The sequence below is a fragment of the Microtus oregoni genome, unplaced genomic scaffold (assembly GCF_018167655.1).
Source record: "Microtus oregoni isolate MIOR12 unplaced genomic scaffold, Mior012 000012F_ref0000307, whole genome shotgun sequence".
Classification (NCBI taxonomy): domain Eukaryota; kingdom Metazoa; phylum Chordata; class Mammalia; order Rodentia; family Cricetidae; genus Microtus; species Microtus oregoni.
The window spans coordinates 49,644,911-49,666,115 of record NW_024543071.1 but is presented as its reverse complement, the minus strand read 5'-3'; the positions used below and the strand labels follow the sequence as shown (position 1 = coordinate 49,666,115).

The 21,205-nt window shown below is 49.3% G+C and overlaps 1 protein-coding gene across 1 annotated transcript; it reads left to right on the top strand.

The window, feature by feature from the left end:
• The first annotated feature begins 4,119 nt into the window (after positions 1-4,119).
• Positions 4,120-20,283, top strand: Slc22a8 (solute carrier family 22 member 8). The gene is made up of 11 exons (XM_041661778.1): positions 4,120-4,246; positions 4,886-5,242; positions 14,288-14,391; positions 14,904-15,058; positions 15,582-15,750; positions 17,419-17,542; positions 17,724-17,839; positions 18,715-18,929; positions 19,261-19,369; positions 19,507-19,710; positions 19,784-20,283. The coding sequence occupies exons 2-11, from the start codon at positions 4,910-4,912 to the stop codon at positions 19,875-19,877; spliced, it is 1,623 nt and encodes a 540-aa protein (XP_041517712.1). The 5' UTR covers positions 4,120-4,246; positions 4,886-4,909; the 3' UTR covers positions 19,878-20,283.
• Positions 20,284-21,205: the final 922 nt, after the last annotated feature.

Here is a 21,205-nt window from a genome sequence, read left to right as displayed (position 1 = left end):
AGATTCATATAAACCTATGCTGGGCTCATACTCCAAAACGCCCTCCGTCTTCGGGGAGGAATTGCAGTTAGTGATGTAAGCCAGAAGGGGGTGACTCTCCCTGCCATTCCTTTGGCGCTGACTGAAAAGCCAACCCTATCCTTCCTCAGCCACCATGCTCCCGTTGCAATAACACGATCTCTGTGAATTTCGGTATAGGAGGGTCAACCTGTAAACCTGCCTGTGCCACCCGAGCCCAGGCTGTTTAGCTACATGAGCTACTCAGTCAGGAATGGCTGGGGTCTATTAATTCCAGTTGACTAGGAAGATCTCAAGAAGCCCACCTGCCTCAAAGACCTATGGGTCTGTGCCCTGTAAGGGAGCCCTCCTGCTTCTACAAACCTTTTCTTCCTTCTTTCACTATGAGAGCTCAGCTCAGACCTATTCTCTCAGGCCTGACCCTCAAATTAAGTCCCATGTCTTTGATTCTGTGGGCTTACAAACTTTATATAAAACCCCAACAATCCTTCAGCCCCATCTTACAGGTAAGAAAATTGAGGCTTAAACAGAGATTATCACTTACCCAAGACCAGCTGGCAAATGATAGAGTCAATAGTCACAGCCAGCCCTGTGATATCGCCTTCCCTGAAGACAGCTGTAGCCTGGGTCTGTGCAGGAAGGAGGAGTTAGGTTTTAAGGGCAGAGAACATCCTCTTATTTGGGTCTAGCATGAAGACACCCACACAGACCACCTATTTTCTTGGAGCTGCTCCAGAACAAGGGCTGAGTTCAGGTCTCTAGTAAGTAGGTGAACAATTCCAGGACTAAGAGGCTCTTGCTCAGTCACCAGAGAAAATACTTCACCTGGCCCTAAGAGGTTAGCCTTACCATCCTCACGTATGAACGTTCTAAGCAGCCAGGCAGGGATGCACATGCTAAGTTCCTGCCTTGAACCCTTGAGAGGGTTCAGAACAGGTAGGCAGCAGCTACTGGCAGACAGCCTGGTAAAATAACCATCAGAGGTGAGAGACTCCGGTGCTGAACTAAGTGAACTTGGGTACCACTGAGCCTGACTCAGTCAACCCTGATTCCTCAGTGTTCAGGCTTCCGACGCTCTCCCTCTGCCACTCCTGGAGGACAGAGAAGCCCAGGGATCACCAGACCCTCTGAGACTGTCACAGAGGTGCCTGGCCCTAAGGCCAACGTCACCAACCTAGGTAGAAGCAGAGGTTCTGCCCAAATGAGTTCATCCATTTCTCCCCTTGTTACCCACAGCCACCCCGCACTAACCACCCCCCCTCCGACTCTGCCTCCTGAGCTCACTCTAGCCAGTCATCAAATCCTGGTGCTAATGTCACCTCCTCCTGACAGCCCGCTTTGGTCCAGTCCTCCAGCCTGGTCATCTTTGAGATGAGCATCCTTCGTGCTGTCCATCCAAAGAAGCACACCAGAGGCACAGCACGGGGCTCCAGATACGCAAGCCCATGGGCTGGTGGGTGTGTGGTAGGAGAATTCATGGCCACAGAAAAGCCTGTGGGGCCCGACTTCTTGTTCAGGATTCCCTTTCTCAGCAGCTCTCCTGCCTCAGAGAATTTAAGATTTAGGAAGGTGCCAAAGAAGCTGGAGACCCAGCCTGTGTTCCTTTGCATCGGGCCTCACTCCCCCCCCCCCCCCCCGCCATAAGACGAGAATGTGGCAGTGGAGGATCTGCTGAACCCTTCTAGGTCAAAGTGCACACCTCTGATGAAACCTGACGGATTACAGGGGAACCTGAGCTCAGTTTCATCTTAAAGGAGACTAGAAGAATTTAGATAAAAATGAAAAGAAGAAAAGGGGGGGAGGAAAAAAGAGAAAGAAAAACCAATTTCCATGTCCCAAATTGAAAATGCATTCAGTGTGTAAGATTTTTCAAGTACATGATTTCTTTTAAAAAAAAAAAAAGTCAATTTGAACACATTGATCATAGTGGAAACAGCCTGGGATTAAAGGGAATAAGAAAGATGATGGGGAGGGGTGCTCATTTTGGCTCTCTCTCTTTCTCTCTCTCTCTCTCTCTCTCTCTCTCTCTCTCTCTCTCTCTCGTACCAACTCTGTTATACACTTTATACAGAGATGTTGTGAACCCAATATACCACTAAATAAGAGATTTCTGGTGTTTGGTTTTTTTTTTCCCAAAGTCACTTGACTAATGAAGAGAAAAAGCCCAGGAAGAGGTGATTTTTCCCAAAGTCATAGAAGTGTATCATACAACCCCCCAATGGCCTTGATCCAGGGATCAGGAACCCAGGCACATCCGCTGGGGGCTGAGGGTGCTGCCCGGATACAGCGGCCCCTCACTGGGTAGTTGGGCTGTGTATACTCTGGCTCAATCCCAGCAGCCTCAGGAAAGTCACCAGGAGCCTATAAACAACATCCCACTGGGACAGGAACAGACAGACAACCCAGGCCAATTAGGAACCAGAAAAATCTCTAAGAGGGTGAACACCCAGAACAGGGCGGAGGAGGAGAGGGGCGACCTGTGGCAGCCCAGCTTGCTGCAAGCCTCACAGTCAAAACCTTCCTAAAACAACCTCTTGGCGGCTTTGGAGTATAATTTAATCTTCCTTTGATGACTCCAGATCGCACCCTGCCTCAGGCCACTCGGAGAACATCAATAATTGCTGAGTCCAGGTGGAAAGCGAGGAGGAGGGGCTGGAAAGGGGGGGTCATCAGCTGACCCTAGCTTGAGGTAGAGAAAGGAAGAACTGGCAGGCACTTTAGCAGGAGGATCCCAGCCCTCCCTCAGGGCCTAGATGCCACCTTTAAGAAGGGGGCCCAGGAGGAGAACAAGTGACCTCTACCAGACAAAGCAGAGAACCCCAAGTGGGCCCGCCCTGGCTCCCAGAGCAGGTGGGATAGGGCATCTCCCAGGGGTCCCAGAAAATAGAAACAGTCAGTCAAAAATAAGCTAGTCATGATTTAAAAGTCACCCCAGGCTAAACAACTCTGCTAAGGAAGAAGCAATATGCAGTGCCCCGCAGAGTTCATAGAAAACTGATTCAAACCAGAAGTGGCAGGGCATGCTTGTAATCCAGCACTTAAGAGGAGGCTAAGGGAGCGGAACTGCTGTGAACTGAAAGTCAGCGTGAGCTATATCGTGAGAGCCTGTCTCAAAAGCCCAAAGAGGGAAGGGAGGTAGAAGGAGGAAGGGGCAAGAGAAAGGGAGAGAAAGCCTAGATGCTTAAGGAGAGAAATGAGCTTGAAGCTGCACCTCTAAGCTACTTCCTGGCTGAGGACCCTAAGCAAGTTACTTAACTTCTCAGTGTCCTGATAATGCTAGCCTAAAGCAGGACCACCATGAGTGTCAACCAGACTTCAAGTGGGCTGCTGGACCCTGCCTTAGACCAAAGTCTGGAGGAAAAAAAGACTAGAACGTGATATAAAACTCCTTGCCCAGCTGCCCCTTGGGCGAGACTGAATGCACTTATTTGGTTTGTGTTGGCTTGTTAGATTTTCTGTTTCATATAGAAATACACATTATTAGATAATCAAACTGCACTCAGAGAAATATACAAAACCACAGGGACTGCAGTAGGTTCCCAGAGAGGAACATCTGGGAGAAGGCAAGGGAGTGCATGGGCAGATGGGAGAACGGTCGCTTGTGTCTGAGACTCAGTCCAGAACAGCCCTGGTTCTTCCAGGAGCCCAAGGCATGGCATCTCTGAGACCTTAAGTCCCAGAGCTTGGGACATTCTGTCTGGATGGGCTCTGCCATTCTCGATGCGCCTACTCAGGACCACCAGGCAGGAAAAGATGGCGCGTTGCAGGAATAGCACCTCTCTCACCAGTTTCTCTTAGCTCCAAGTCCTCCGAATATCAACTCGGAGGGACCCTGAACCCTCAGACCAGAATCCCTTCCCGGAGTCTTTCTTAGGAAAGGCAGCCTGAGCTGCTCAGCCCTTTGTCCAGCCAGCAGCCCTCTAGGCTCAGCCACACTCTATTCCCCAGCCCCGTCTCCACCCCCACCAGTCTTGGCTGAGGCAGCCCTTTCAGGAGAGCTGGGCTTGGTGGGTGCACAACATTCTAGCCGCCGGATGTTAATCCTCCAAACAAAGTCAAACATTAACCCCGGAGACAGCTTATGCCTTATATAAGGCCCCCCGGGGGAGACAGAAACAGCCTGTCAGAGCTGAGCTGCCCCACCACAGCAGCTGCCGGACCCTAGGACAGAGCACGGGCCACCACCACATCCACCTCCAGCCCCACTGGATCCAGCCCCAGCCACCAGGTGAGACGGGTTTGAAGGTCCCCAACTCTAGCACCCAGGAACCCCCCAAATCCAAGCCCTGCTTCCTCCTGTGACTGGGAAAACCCCTAGTGCTTCTGTGGTCTGCTTGGACTCTTCTGATACTCAGGCACAGGGGAGCCACCCCAGGGAATGCCCAGGAGGCTTTGAGCTTGAGGAGATCCTTCCCAGCCCACACGGAGCAATACAGGATTGTGTGTTATTCTCCTCCTCGCCCACCTCCAGCCTGTGCAACCAGCATCCAAGACTGGACCTTTGTTCCCTGCTATGTAGCCTGTGCAGCCCCATGCATGCACACCTGTAAGATTTAAGCACAGGGCCACATGTCTGCATTCACACAACTTTCATGCTATGCATACCATAGATCTGCACCCATACATGTGTGTGTGTGTGTGTGTGTGTGTGTGTGTGTGTGTGTGTGTCGTCATGAAGCTGGGTACATCCTTATGCATCCACACACCAGAGCCCTCACATCTTCACACATGCACACAGATATAGTTCCGTGCATCTATGCTCATACATGTAATTAGGTACATCTTCATGCATATGGTTCTATGATGCTCCACAGGCCTACATATTATACACACACACACACCTCTTCACCTGATATCTTTCATACAGTTTTGGTTCATCTTGCCTGGTGCCATGACCTTCTCAGAGATTCTGGATCGTGTTGGAAGCATGGGTCCCTCCCAGTACCTGCTTGTGACCTTGCTGGCCCTCCCAGTCCTCGGAATAGCCAACCACAACTTGCTACAGATCTTCACAGCCACCACCCCTGCCCACTACTGTCGCCCACCTCCCAACGCCTCCATGGAACCCTGGGTGCTCCCTCTGAGTCCGAATGGGAAGCCTGAGAAGTGTCTCCGTTTCGTGCACCTGCCCAATGGCAGTCTTCCCAATGACACCCAGGGGGCCACCGAGCCATGCCTGAATGGCTGGATCTACAACAGCACCAGAGACACCATTGTGACAGAGGTATGTCCGCACCCTCGCTCCGCTCACCTTATCTTAGGTACTCCCATATACCTACAGCACATGTGGATAGGAAGAGAGGCAGGGGGCCTAGATTTCCCGGGATTGGAGGACAGAGGTCTGGGTGAAAAGGAAGGATCCCGGGACTAATAAACAGGAGCTGAGGGGTTTGGCTCCTTCATGCTCAGAGCCCAAGTGTTCCTTCAACAATCTACCTAGAGATTGTTCCTCGACTGGCACAGTCCCGAGCTCCAGGGATTCGAAATATGTACAGTTCCTGCTCCCAGTGGGGTGTTAGAGCCTTGTTGGGTAGACTCAGTGGGTGAAAACGCCACGTGAGGAAGTGTGAAATGACTTGTTACCTCACACTGTGCAGTGACCTTGGACCGGTTATAGGGACAGGAAGGGGTGGCCGTTGCAGGAAGCCCCTCTAAAGAAACAGCCCTGGAGCTGAGACTGGAACATCAAGGGTTAACCAGACTAGGAGGGAGAAGAGGAACATTCCATCCTGTGTCAAGCTTTGCTGGGGGGCGTAGGGGTGTAGAAGAGAGATTTCAGAGGTTGAAAGACTCCTGAGCAGATCCAGAGGGAGTCAGCCGCTGGCCCGCAGGGGCTATGGCTGCACTTCCCAGCCATCCTTCTTGGGGGACCTGATTCTCTCACCACTGTTTCTAGGAACTAGAGTTAGAGCGAATCCTTCAATGAACTGACAGGCCAGTCAGGAGACTGTGACAGGAGGAAGATGAGGAAATGGGAATCGGTGTTTACTAAATGCCAGCTGAGTGTCAGGCACACGCGGGTGCTTTGCAGACACTGTCTTGTCGCCCTTGAGGGTGAAGCTCTCAGTCCTGGGGAGGAGAAGGGGTTTGGTGCAGTGTACGCGGTCAGTTTCACGGCTGGATCTTAAAGGAAAGTGGCCCTAAGTACAAAGTACAAGGGAGGATTTAGCCATAGATTCCAGGGAGGCTTAATAAAGGGACACCCTGTGAGCCCCACAAGTGCAGGATCCAGACATTGCTTCACTAGAAGACCTTCGCCTTGCAAACACACTCCCAGGCTGCCACTCGGTGGGTCTGGGCTTCCTAAAATCCTAAGGAATGCAGCCTCTTGATCTCCATTTTACAGTCATGACTTTCTTCTGAGGGCAGAGGTAGGATTTGAATCCAAGATCGTCTACACTATCTATATAGTTATTCAAGCAGTTAATGAATATTTATTCTGTATAAAACATTTGTAATATGCCAGACACTATTCTAAATGCCTTCCAAATGTCAGCACTTTTGATCTTTTTGACAGCTATTAAGTAGTTAGTATTCAAATCCCATCTTTCAGATGGGGAGAGGGCTCGGGATGCCAGCATGAGCACTGGGCGCCAGAGCTGTATCCCTGAGCAGCACATTTGCTGTACTCACGCCCCCTGGACCACACCTCTTCCCTGTCACAGCCATTATTTTTCTGCTCTGTGTCAGCCATAGTGTTCAGAACGCATCAAGCATCCAAAACATTGGGCGCATTGGTGTTATGATGCAGAACGCCAAGGCCACAGAGTCAAAGAAGACACTAGCCCTCCAGTAGCTTGGTCCAGTAGCTTGGTGGAATCTATATGGATTCACTGCTGTGTCCCCAACACCTGGAATAATACCTGGCACAGGGGAGGGACTCTGGGAAATAAATATTTGTGGAAGGAATAAATTCCATAATCTTAAGATTCTGAAAACCCAGTGAAGAGGTCTCTAACCAGCACAGGGCCAGGCGGTCCTAGAGGGCCCGTTGGAGTCTCTTGTAAAAGAGAAGAAAGAGGTAGGGAGCGAGCCCACGCAGGCAGTACACCCCAGATACAAGGCACAGAACGTCAAATGCAAAGTCACGGATGCATAGGCTGAAGGATAGACAAGAAGAGTGAGGCGTGGAGGCTATTGGACATGGGGCAGGAGAGGATAGCAGCAGGGCCTGGTATGATCACTAAGTCAAACTCATGCCTCTGTAACGAGGGGTGAGGAGCCAATGGATGTGGCAGTCTTTAAGAAGGTGTGTAGCAGACTCAGGGCACCCTCTGAGGAGCCTCACTCTGCAGGACAGAGAGTGGCTTGCAGGGAGAGTGTTAGTCTAGCAGCAGAGTAAGTTAATAGCAAACTGCATAGGACTCTGGGATGGGGTGACAGATAGATGGAAACCAGAAAAGACTGGGGAATTAGAATCCGAGGACCCGGCAACTGAACAAATGTGGGAGGAAAAGAGCAGATAGGAAATCAAGGACATGCCCAGAAGCTTCCCAGCGTATGCGTGACTTGGTATCCATCACTTTCAGAAACACAGAACCCAAGGAACAAACACCCTAAAGGAAAAGATGGGCATGGTGACACACACCTGTAATCCCCGTACTCGAGAGGCTGAGGCAGGAGTTCGAGGCCAGCCTAGGCTACAGAAAGAAAGAAAGAAAGAAAGAAAGAAAGAAAGAAAGAAAGTTCAAGAAAAGAAAGGAAGGAAGGAAGGAAGGAGAAAGAAAGAGAGAAGAAAGAAGAGAAAATTAGGGAAATAGGGAGGGAGAAAGGTGGAGAAGGAGAAAATGAAGGAAAAATAGGCAGGCTTACAAGGAATACTTAGATAGCCTCATCATGAACACAGTGTGTGAGGACATAGTACCAGATGGGCACAGGTGTATGCATGAGTTCATTTAATCCTCACGACCCTCGGAGTTTAGCGCCTTGATTATCCTGTTTGCATAGATGAGGACATTGAAAGACAGGTCCCTAGACAACAAGGTAAAACATTCACAAAGGGTAGAGTGGAGAACCCAAGTCCCTGAGGTGGAGCTCCAGAGGCCACGCTCCTTAAGGCTGCACAGAACCTGACCGTGAGACTGACTATCCACCCTTCACCCCACTGAGAAGGTTGGGTGGTCTGACTTGTTCGCAGATACCCCAACCCACGCGGCAGTAGCTCCTCTAGGACAGGAACAGTACCTCTCCCACCTACATCTGCCATTGCAGGACTAAGTATGCAGTAGGTGCTTAAGCAATGCTAAAGACAGGATAAGTTCCTCCTATGTCTACATAGGCACTGCTGACCACTGGGAAGCAGTTTCCTTTCCTGGTTGCTCCTTAGGTGGGCTTCTGGGAGCTATGCCAAGGGCAGAGCCTACAGGGCCTCATACCCAGTTAAACATCAGTTCACCTTTATCCCGGCCAAATTTCCAATCACCATTACATTCATTAAGATGACGTGAGTCTGCACAATTGGGGAATAGCAGTTCTCAGGGGGCTGCACCCTTGCCCCTGTCAGAGTTCATTTAACTCTGTGTTAAGCTCTAATTCCCTGGGGATGCAGCTATGGCAAACCCACAAGAAGGTTCTCCTGCCATGTCCAGCTACTGGAACATTAATGGGCAAACCCAACAAGAAGAACAAACACAGAGGCTGTGATATTCTGTTCATTCAGCCATGGCAAATACAGGCTTCCATCTGCTTGGGGTGGGTAGAAGAGAGTTCTGCCTCCCATGTGATAGAAGCGATCAGGACTTTCCAGAAAGAGCTTTAACTAGGACACTAAGAAGAAACAAAGACCTTTCTTTTATGTCTGGAAAGCATGGGAGCCTGGATGCTGATCCCTAGGTTCCCAGGAGTACAGCTCACAGCCGCATACACTGACGAAGGCCACAACCCTCAGGGCCTGGGCCCAGCCTCAAATGAGCAAAGTATGCCTTTCTAAGGCCCCTGGCCTTCCTCTTGGCTGTGTACCTTTCTGTCCTGATTCCATGATCTCTACCCCAGCCAGGACCCTTGCAGGGTCCCTGGCCAACCACCTCTGACCTCTCTAATCCTCATCACCGAATATCCAGTCTACCCAGACTCAGGACACTTCTGTTTCTTGTGTTCAGTCCCGCTCCTGCTCCACATCCCACTGGCTGCCCTCAGCCCTGCTCAGACACGCTCTGTTTCTACCTCTTTCTCAGACTCCGATCTAAATCCTCAGTAAGGATGTGGGAGTGTCACCCTGACTACATTTCTGGCCAGCCTGACCCCAGTGGCAGCCATTATGTAAAAAGTTCCTGATCATTTGCACAGAAGGGGCCTGAGCAATTCTGTAGTTCCCTAAACTCAAGAGCTCACTCGGTGGACATCTACTGCTCACGGGCCCCTGAGCTGCTGCTTCACTCTCCGCCGGTTGTGAGCAGGCTAGTCAGGTACTATCCTTACACAGCTGGGAGGGTGCGCAGGAGAGCCTAACTCCAGAACTGTACCCCATCTGCGGCAGCACATGTCACATTTCACTGGACATGTGACAATAATAATAATACGATTGTTTTGAGTTGAATGCAGTGTCTTTCAGATTTAGGGCTGGGTGCTCTTCATTCCTTACGTCATCCACAGCTCCAAGAAGTAGGCACCAGGTAGAGCTGAGGACTCTGACCACATAGAAGCTAAACATCTGTCCCAGAGCTAAAGAGGTGGCTCAGTCAGTAAAGGGCTGCATAAGCATAAGCATGAGGACCCGAGTGTCACCCCAAACACCCAGAAAAGCTGAGTGTTCGAGCCTGCAGTCCCAGCACTGACAGGATTCCCTAGGGCTGACAAGACATTCATCCACTGCGCAAACAGGAACAAACCACCCAGAGAGGACCCTGGTATTCAGAAAAGATTAGCAAAGGTCAGGCAACACTCCTGAGTAAGGGGGGATCCTAACATGTGGAAAACAGAAAGGAACCACTCGTTTTTATTGACTCAGAGTAAAACCTGATTGTACCCAAGGGAGTCCCATTCAAAGGAAGCACAGAAAACACTCCAGATGTCTTGAATATTCCATTCTTCTGCTACAGATTTTAATGGACCTTCTTAGAGACTTTGCACTGCAGGTTTTGCACAGGGAGTTCCACCAAAAGCATCCAGGATGCTCTAAAATCTTCCTCTTCCATCCCATTTGCTCCACACCCACTTCCTGTGTCTATTCCCAATCCCTTTCCCATCACCACCTATCAGGCCAATAGATCAACACACAGCAGAATCACACATTTATTTACAGCAGAAGTCCCCAAATCAGGTAGCTTAAAACAACCAAGATTTTATCATCTCACAGATTTGGAGGCAAGAAGTCTAAAGCCCACAGCATCAGTATGTTCTCCACACAGGCCCCACAAAGAATCCTCCCTGTCTCCTCTAGCTTCAGGTGGTTGCTCACACCTTGGCATGGCTTGGCTTGTGGGTCCCACTTTTAGCTCCACCTCCATCCTGTCCTGTCTGCACGTCTCTTCTCTTCCTACAAGGGTTCACCCTGCCCATTATGGCCTTGCTATAACTCAGTTAATTATGGCTAAACGACTTGATTTCCACTCTAGAAGGCTAGCACTTCGGTGTGTCTCTTGAGGGGACACAATCAACTCATAATGGCTGCGGGTCTCAGACCTGCACCCCACAGTTTGTGTTGCTCAGCAGAGTGGTCCTAGACACATTTTTCTCATCACTTATGATGAGCTTCATTACTCACGAAATCTCTGAAAACAATTTGCAGTGTAATTGAAGTTCACTTTTTATTTCTTTCTAGTGTTTAACCATAGAGTACTTCTTTTTACTTTTTCTAAAGATCACTCAAGCATGGTACTACTCCAGTGGATGTCATGTTGTATTATGAAGGTATCTCTCCTCACTGACGTAGAGCTGTGTCCTAGACACTGCCCATCCCACCCCACACATACACATCTCACCAAGGAGGCAGCTCTCCTCATAGAATTTGGAGTGCAAACCATGTGACTTGTCACGCATACATGAAAGGTGATACAAACTCCGTTTTCATCAGCAGCTTCTTGTTGCTATAGCAAAAGCTTCAACAGGAAGTCCTGGCTTGACTATTACTAAATAATAATAAAGAAGAGTTCTGAAAAAAGTAGCGTTCCAGACTGATGATTAGATCTACAGGGCCACCCAGGGACTCAGACTGACAGCAGCTCTGCCATCTTCAGGGCTGTAGCAGCCATCACTATGCCCACCCATAAGAAAGGAGAAAGCGATTATGCCCAGGCCAGGGAGTTCCTTTTACGTCAATGAAATACCACAGTGTCTTCAGCTTCCACTTTCTTATCAAGAAGCACATGGCTCCCTGCAGCTACTGCATCACACAGGGAGTGTGCTTTCTCTGTGAAGGAAGGTGAACTAAACTGTGTGAGTAATAAGTCTTTTCTTTAGATTTTCCTGAATGGCTTAAGACGGTGTGTCAGAAAGTACCAGAAGTCTCTCCAGACACTCCTGCCATGCCTCTCTCCATAGGCCCTCACCTGCTCCTGTATTCTGTTTCCTCCTTTGCCACCCCACACCATACCATGTTAGAAATGTCTGCCAGGATTCCTGGACCTGTTGGCTCACCTGCAGCTAGCTGAAGACCTGGAGTCCTCATCCACCCCATCCCACCTCACCTCCAGAAGAGAAAGGTAGAAAAGAACTCCTTGGGCTCTGTGGTCTCTCCCCACACTTTATTTCCAAAACACTTTTAGGAGGCATTTCTAGGGAACATTCTTCACTTCATTACGCAAGCGATTCAGGATGTCTGGAGCAAAGAATGTGTGCTGGGATTAGCAGGAGATTAGAGCAGACAGGTGCCCAGGCCAGAGCGTAGCTGGCCTTAGAAACCCTAGCCAACAAGAGGGAACCAGAGAACATTCCTAGCAAAGTAGGAAAGACTTGTCTACTTGTCACAGCAACCTGTTCGGAGCCCGTTTCCTCACCTGTGAAACGGAAACACAACAATGAATGCTGTGCAGGCTGAAGAAACGAAAGGACAGAAGAAGCTCAACTTAGGACAGTCCCTGGTACAGAGCCTTCAGCAAGCATCCGCTGCCACTATGCATTCAAAGGCAAAATAGTGAGGCCTATATTGCGGCAATTGTGACGAAAAGAGAGGGATTGGAGGATAGGCTCAACAGTGACGAGAGACTGTTGCTCTTGCAGGGGACATAGCTTTTGTTTCTAGCATCCGCATGGCAGTTCACAACCATCCATCCATAACTCCAGGTCGACAGGATCTGACATCCTCCTCTGACCTCTGGAGGCACCAGACACAGACGTGATAGACATACACATATGCGGGCAAAACACTCATACACACAAAAGACATAACTAGAAAAAATAGGGAAATCCAGTTTCAAAAACAAATACAGTTGGGTATGGTGGCACACACTTTTAATCTAAGCACTAGGTAGGCAGAAGCAGGCAGATCTCTGTGAGTTCTAGGCCAACTTGGTTCATATAATGAGTTTCAGGACAGCCAGGGCTATAGAGAGAGACCCTGTCTTATATATATTGTATATACTATATGTAATATATTATGTTGTGTATATTATATAATATATTGCATGTATTATATATATTTGAAACTTTAAGATCAAATGACTGTGGGTGGGGGTGGGGTATCTGTAAACACCAGAGCCCGCAGAGTTTTGATCTGAGGCATTCAGAAGTCTGGTTCAACACAACTCAGTAGTCTGCGTTGGTTCCGATTTATAGAGTCTGATCCCGGGCAGTTTATTTTAGGCATATTTAGTACAGCACAATTTTGGAAAAGTTTTCTGGTGACAATTAGCTCAATCTATATGCACAATAAAGCTTAAGGCATCATTCATCAAAACTCTTAGCACAATCCCTGTGATCTCTTCCACGAAAATGAGTTCTAGAGAAATAATGCTCACGATAATGATAATGGTCTAGGGCAGTGCTTCTCAACCTCCCTAGTGTTGTGACCCCTTAACGTAATTCCTCATGCTGTGTGGACCCTTCCAACCATAAGACCATTGCTACTTCATAACAGTAATTTTGGTACTGTTATGCGCCCTTTGTGAAAGGGTCTCTTGAGCTGACGAGTCGTGATGCACAGGATGAGGGCCCCTGGTCCAGGGTGAGTGAGTAAAGTAAGCATAAGAGTCTGGGGGAAGCTGGGTGTGGTGACGCATGCCTTTAATCCCAGCACTTGGGAGGCAGAGGCAGGAGAATCTCTGTGAGTTTAAGGCCAGCCTGGTCTCCAAAGCGAGTTCCAGGACAGCCAGGGCTACAAAGAAGGACCCTGTCTTAAAAAATCAAAAAGGTGATGGGCAAATTTCCATAGCAGAATTTTTCTTTGCATGTATATTGAAACCATGGCTGTGTTCTTCACAAGTGTCGTGTAATTAAGATTCATCTATTCAAAGTCACATAAATCTCAAAAACAAATATTTTCAAAAGCCAGGGCTTCCACTTGGTGTGCATGGGACCTTACAGAGTTGGGAGGCAAGTCCTGTTAGGTCTGGGATGGTCATGAGATGTTTTCAAGTAGGCCCAGACTCTGATGGTCTGAAGGCCAGAAGAGAGGCTGTGTTGCAAGAAAAGAACTAGTTAGAGGGAAGCTACCAAGGCCTAAGCCAGGTCAGGATGCAGAAGTTCTGTAGTGTGGCTGACAGAGAAGTTGTGAGTGGCTGTAGTGAGCTTGGCGCTTCCGTGTGTTGGTCAGGGCAGAACTGAGAATTGAGTGAAGGGGTGGGTGACAGCAAGAATGGGTTCTCATTCTGGAGAATTGGAGAGAATTTAGAAAGGGAAGGTTATGAGGAAAACCGATGAAGAAGAGTTAGGAGAGAAAGAGAGGAGGAAGAGAGAGAGAAAAGGGGGCAGGGAGGGAGAGACCAGAAGAGTAGACCTTAGGAAGAGGAGAGGTGAGGTCAAGGATACAGGTGGAGGGACTGGCATTGGAAATGTGGGGAAAAGGAGGAGCTGCAGGACACAGATAGACTTTTAGTGGAAGAGGCCGAGAAGAGAGATCAATAGGGCAGCTCAGCAGACTTCAACCATACAATACACTTGAGGGATGTTGTCATCATACAACCGTGGATCAAGGACCTACAGAACCCACACAGGTGGAAAAAATTAGTGCTTGGCAGTCAAAGACCAGGTTCAGGGAAGCCAAGGCATGTAAGTGCCTGCACACATACATGCGAGTGAGCATGCATGCGTGCATGCGTATGTGAAGGTAGGCTGAGCATAGCTGGGGGAACTGGACTGTGTTGAACTGGCATGGCCCTACCTTGATCTTGTGCAGTGGGACTTGGTGTGCAGCTCCAACAAACTGAAGGAGATGGCCCAGTCGATCTTCATGGCAGGCATACTGATTGGCGGGCCCGTGTTTGGAGAACTGTCAGACAGGTGAGGCTTGGGAACACATTCCACATACATTTCCTCATAACTCTGTTCTGACCGTGTACCCCAAAGAAGCAAAAGCTGGGAGAGGTGAGAAGGATGGTCCTCTATGGGCAGACACCATTCCCTTGCCAGACCATAGCCTTCTCTTTGTCCCGAGGTCCTGGTTTGAATTTTCTGGCCTCTCAACCCAGGTTCTCAGAACCAGTTTTGTGGCTACATAGCATAAAGCCAGGGCAGATGAATTGCTCAGAGATACGTGGTCTTTTGACCTCTGCTCAGTCAGCTAAGCTGAGGCAGAGAAAATAACTCATTAACTCAATGCTTCTACTGCAAACTTGTTGAAAAACAGCAATTACCAGCAAGGCTCTGTCTGGTGATGGAGTTATGTGCTCCGCCTGGTCTTCTGGTAGGGTGGGGGTGGGGTGCCTTTAGCCCTTTGCCCCAAAGCCTGAAAGTCACTCAGTTTGGCAGCTATGTAGTGGCTAACCCGACCCTTCCTCTCTTCTGAGCTGCAGATTTGGCCGCAAGCCCATTCTGACCTGGAGCTACCTAATGCTGGCAGTCAGTGGCTCAGGCGCTGCCTTCAGCCCCAGCCTTCCCATCTATTCAGTCTTCCGATTCCTGTGTGGCTGCAGCATCTCAGGCATTTCTCTGAGCACCGTTATCTTGAGTGAGCCACAGTGGGGACCCGAGCAACAAGGCTTTGGGGAGCAACAGTCAAAAGCCGAGAGAGTGGGTTTAGTCAACCCAAAGGCCTACCTTTGGTTTCTCGAGACACTTCTGAATTTTGCAACAATCACAAACATAATGACAGTGGCTAAGAAGCTATAGGACCTGCCTTGTGCCTGGATGCTCTGCTAGGCACATGATTCTGTTCAGTGCATCCATAGAGATGAGCGATACAGTATCTGTTGTAAATGAGTGTTCGCTATATCTGGTGAAGTTGAGGGCAAAGCAAGGGAAGTCACTTTCAGTGGGGAGATATAGTAAGACTGAACTGGGGTGAAGAGAGGCCCCGCTGTGAGTCCTATGTCCTTGAGTTTCAAGAGCAATATCTGCAAACTGGTGATAACTGAGTCCTTGGGATCAGATGGAGTCAGGTAGCTAATGGGAGGCAGAAGCTGATACTACTGCACAGGCAGGTGTCTGGGGCCTGACAAGACCCTAATCTGGTCCTTGGGCTTCTCTCACAGATGTGGAATGGGTACCCACCTCGGTACGGGCCATCTCATCAACATCAATTGGGTACTGCTACACCATTGGCCAGTTCGTTCTGTCCGGCCTGGCCTATGTCATTCCTCAGTGGCGCTGGCTACAGTTAGCTGCATCTGTTCCCTTCTTCATCTTCTCCTTGTTATCCTGGTATGTGGCTCTCTTCTGTTCTCTCTACCCAATTCCACCAGGGACAAATAAGGACTCCATGCCTAACCTGGCTATCCAACTCCACCTGTCCCCAGCTCCCTGGTGCCAGAGTCAAGAACGGCCCTCCAGGGTAGAGGAGTTACATGCGCTGAGTCATGTTGTAGGGGAGAGCAGGTGTTGGGAGCACTGGGAGCTGCCTGTAGCTGAAGAAGGGGCATGAGTTGAGATGGACGAGAGGGTGCTGGTCTACCGTGAGCACAGAAATCCAGGGAGGCCTCAACTAAACATGGAGGAGGATAGAAAAGTACAGAAGGTGCCTGTGGGGCTGGCAGGCCTACCCAAAGTTCTGTTTGTGGGGAAAAAATGGCCCAGAAATACAGACCCACATGGTGAGGCCAGGAACAGAAGGGACGGTACTGTGCAGGCTAGAGGATGTTGGAGGAGAAATCTGAAGGACCTTTGGAAGGAAGTATCTACAGAATTGGGAGACTGTCAGATGTAAAATACAAAAGAATATCCCAAGTGGAGCCTCAGCCAGGAAATCTCTTGAGAATTGAGGTGGTTTGGTGGGAGAAGCAGAGTGTGCAGAGATCTCATTACCAAGCTGTTGAACCCAAATCCACCCAGGAAGACAGCAAATTAGCCCAAGTGCTGGAAGTTGAAAACATTCTGAGGGAAACTGTGAAACTATGAAGTAACTATTTATAAGTTATGCATGCTATCCTACTCTGAACACTGATGAATGTTGCCTCTGATCCTTGCTGCATCTCTGGTTGATGGGAGCATTACTGTCCCTATCCAAAGAGGAGAAAACTGAGACCTGGGGAAGATTACATGGAAAAGTACAGACTTGAGATGGAACTTCAACTTGGAAATGAACATAGAACTGCCAAGAGATGAACAGCAATCTGAAAGGGAAGGGGAAGAGACTAGAGAGTGGGGGCAGAAACATGTACACAACCTGGGGTGGGAGCAGTCAGAGTCGGGGACAAAGGCCGCAGATAGTCAGCAGTGTACAGTCGAGAGATTGGTGCCCTTTGGCCTGTGGCTTGAGGCAGGTCTCACTCATTTTGAGCCTCAATTTTTTTCTAGATAAAATGGGGATGATATTGCTGGTTACCCTAATTTTGTGGGGCTGACCTACAGGAAGACTTGTTGACTGGGAGCCACTGCTGTCATTATTCTCAGGGAGGCAAAGCTAGAGTCCTGGGCTCAGCCATGAAGCATGAGAGGAGCCCCTTCACAGTCTTGATGAGAGCAGGCTCACAGGACTGTCAAGGTAGAAACAGAAGCTTGTAAGTCCATGAACAGCAGACTCAAAGAGCTGGGATCACGAGTCTAAGGCCAGGTATCAGTGTCCTCCCTCCAAAGGCCTTGAAGGAATCCAGACCAAAACCTACTACAGTCCCTAGCTAAGGAAGACATCTAACAACAACCAGCAATCTAGGTGTGGAACATTGGAAGGCTGTTTTAGATGTGGAGGAACAGAATGCTGGAATTTGTGCTAACTAGAAAAAGCCCAAGTACAAAGATGGGCCAGTGTGAGGTTCCATGGAAAGAGCATTAGGCACTTCAGGTTTCTGGGCCTCCTATCCCATGGCTCCAGAGGCAGAGGTCTTAAAAGGGACTCTTGAACAGGAGCCACTATGTTTTGACTCTGGCCCCCAGGTGGGTACCAGAGTCCATTCGCTGGCTGGTTCTATCTGGAAAGTTCTCAAAGGCCCTGAAGACACTCCAACGGGTGGCTACCTTCAATGGCAAGAAGGAAGAGGGGAGAAAGCTCACCATAGAGGTAGGTGGGGAGGGATTATAGCTGGGGCAGGACTATATGTCAGCCTCTCTGGTGTGTTTCCTTGACTGACAGTTGTATTCCATCTGCTCCCCCAATGCATCCTCTGAAAGAGCTAGGCTTGAACGACCTTCCTTTCCAGCAGCTAGGCCCACTAACAGCACCTCTCCTTCTATGTCTCAAGGAGCTGAAGTTCAGCCTGCAGAAGGACATCGCCTCAACCAAGGTCAAATATGGCTTATCTGACTTGTTCCGGGTATCCATCCTGCGCCGTGTGACCTTTTGTCTCTCCCTGGCCTGGTAACCTGCCACCTCTCCCTACTCATGCCCTGCATAGGGTTGATGAACATTGAGGTGTCCATCAGGGCAAGCCTAGGGTACCTGCAAGAAAAATCAAGAAAATACCTCCTGGGAGCCACCAAGACAAGCTTCCAACCCAGAAGTCCCATATTCAGTTGAGAGTGTCTGCTTCCACTGAGGTCGCACAGCCCCACACAGGGCAGGTGCTCTAGTCCCTTCTGAACATCCTGGTGACAGAACTTGCCCCACAGTCTGCCTCTCTGTCCCTGAAGCCTTTTAGCCTAGCTCTGTCCTCTGGAACCACACAGAGGAGAGCTGACCCTGCAGGCTGCAGACTTACAGGGAGCAATTATATATCCAAGTTTCCTCTTCTGACTGATCCTACATCTTCCCCAAAGCCCTTTTATGACCTAGTTGTGAGACCACTTTCCATCCTAGTCTTCCCCAGGATCAAATTTGTCCCACACTTTTCCATGATTCTGAGAGAGGAGGAGGAGTTGCGCTCACATGGTTCACAGTTTGACTTTCACCCCTGCCTTTCTGGACGCTGCATCTCAACTGAACAAACAGAGAGCGTTTCCTGCCTCCTCGAGTCTCTGAGAGTCCCTCCAGTCCTGTTATTCTATGGAATCAATCTTGGGTACCTCTGCCATGAACACCATGACCATACAAGACATGACCAATCAATCCCAGCACTTTTCATTGAGCTCAGACACAATCTCACAAAACTCAACAGTACTCAAGCAGTCTACATCAATCTGCTACAGATGACACAATCAACAAAACTATTTATCATCCTGGGAACCCAAGGGTCACTGTGGGAAGAGATCTCAGTTTGGCTGCAGGTGCTGACCCCATGACTCTCTGTCTCTCAGGTTCTCTACTGGTTTTGCCTACTACAGTTTGGCTATGGGGGTAGAAGAATTTGGAGTCAACATCTACATACTCCAGCTCATCTTTGGTGCGGTTGACATCCCAGCCAAGTTCATCACAATCCTCTCCATTAGTTACCTGGGCCGGCGCATCACCCAGGGCTTCCTCCTGCTCCTGGCTGGAGGGGCCATCTTGGCACTCATCTTTGTGTCTCCAGGTGAGAGGTTGAGGCTACCCTAGGCCCCTCTGGAAGAAGCTGCCACAGGCTGGAAAGTGAACTCCAACTTTGTTAGCCTTCCTCCGATTCACTGTGTTGGCCTTAAACAGATCCCTACTTTTTGTGGGGCTCAGGTTCCTCTTCTAGACAGCAATCCACTTGGCCCATATGACAAAGCATGAAGAGTAGCAGATGGGTTACTACTCACCTTCCCTTTTCCAAATGAGCTTCCGGGCAACCAAGCACAAAGGGAGAGAAAGTCTGCTAAGGAGTGAGAACATTCAGGTGCTCATGAACACCAAGGCCCATCCTCCAACCCCTTCCCATACAGAAATGACGCTCATGAGGACAGCACTGGCTGTATTTGGGAAAGGATGCCTGTCTGGCTCCTTCAGCTGCCTCTTCCTCTACACAAGTGAACTCTACCCCACAGTCCTCAGGTAGGTGGTGCACCTGGGTCAGGGGCTAACAGATGGAACTGTAGCATCCTCCTCCTGCCTTCTACCCAAGGGTCCCAAGAGTGTCCTTTAAAAAGCCCTCTGTAAAGGCTGCCAATCCCTTCTCTGAACCCTCCCAGGCAAACAGGTATGGGTATTAGTAACGTGTGGGCTCGAGTGGGAAGTATGATAGCCCCACTGGTGAAAATCACGGGTGAGGTCCAGCCCTACATCCCTAATGTCATCTTTGGGACCACGGCCCTCCTGGGAGGCAGTGCTGCCTTCTTCCTGCTTGAGACCCTCAACCGGCCCTTGCCAGAGACTATTGAGGACATACAAAACTGGTGAGTTCTCTGCCTCTGGCCCCCAGGGCTCCTCTTGGAGCAAACAGGCTTTTCCTAAGCTCTATGTCTCTAGGCACAAACATGCCAAGAAAACAAAGCAGGAATCCGAAGCAGAAAAGGCATCCCAGACCATTCCTCTGAAGACTGGTGGATCAGACCCCAGCTGAGAACAACAGAATCTGCTTGTCTGCCCTCCAGAGACTGATCCCAAGCAGGACCCTTCCAGTCAAGCACCTTGGGGACTCGGGGAGACCCTGGGTAGGCCCATGCTCTTAGAGCAAAGACTTCTGAGAGTTCAGAAAAGGTATCCTCACCTCACCATCTTCACCATAGCCCACAACCCAGACCTCACCTGTTCAAAGCTCTGGCCACAAGGCTTCCAATACTCACCTCCACACTCATCCTCCCTGCAACCCAGGCCCTGTCATTCTTTTATCTACCCTCTCTGTGTTGGCCACTTTCCTCCATTGTCCCATCTCCATCTCCATTTCCCTTGAGATGTCCTAGAAGTTCTTTCCTTCCCCAAATTCTTTCCTTAGTGGAAAATTTCAATAAATCACAATGAAAATCTCAGCCTATGCTGCTTTAGAAAGGGGATGGGAAAGAGGGCTGGATGCCATGTGGACATGTGAGCACACACACACATCCATCTGTACTGTGTGAACATACAGATATGAGCACTTGGCTGCATGCAAGCTGAGCTACTGTGAACACATACATGTATCCTAGTCTGTTTGTGCAGGTATAATAGATTACCACAGGCTGAACTGTCTAAACAATAGAAATGTATTGCTCATAGTTCTGGAGGCTGGAAAGTCCAACCAAGGTCAAGGTATTGGCGATCAGTGTCTGGTGAGAACATTCTTACAGCGTCCACACAAAGCTGGCTCCTTCCAGCTACTTCATCAGGCACTAATCCATTTCCTGAGAAGAGATCTGTGTTAGTCTGTTTTCTGTAACCATGACAAAACACCTTAAAAGGGAAATTTTATGTGGGCTCTCAATTTGACATTTTGATCCATACTCACTAGGCACCGTTGCTCCAGAGCTAAGGTAGAACTTCAAGACTTCACCCTTCTCCAACGAATTGTAGTCCCAAAACCTGCTAATCAAATAGTTCTGGAACCCTATGTGAGACCCTGCCTCTGTTAGAGTTTTTATTGCTATGGTAAAACACTGTGACCAAAAGCAACTCAAGGAAGAAAGAGTTTGATTCATCTTACAATAATCAGGTCACACTCCAACACTGTGGGAAGTCAGGACAAGGACTCAAGGCAGGAACTAAAGCAGAGGCCCCAGAGGAACACTATGTATTAGCTTGTTCCTCTTGGCTCTCTCAGCCTGCTTTCTTACAGAACCACCAACACAGAGGCCGTACCTTCCACAGCGGACTGGACCCTCCCACATCAATCATTAAGCAAGAAAATACCCCCACGAGTTTGTCTACAGGGCAGTCTTATGGGGGCATTTTCACGACTGAGATTCTCTCCTCCTA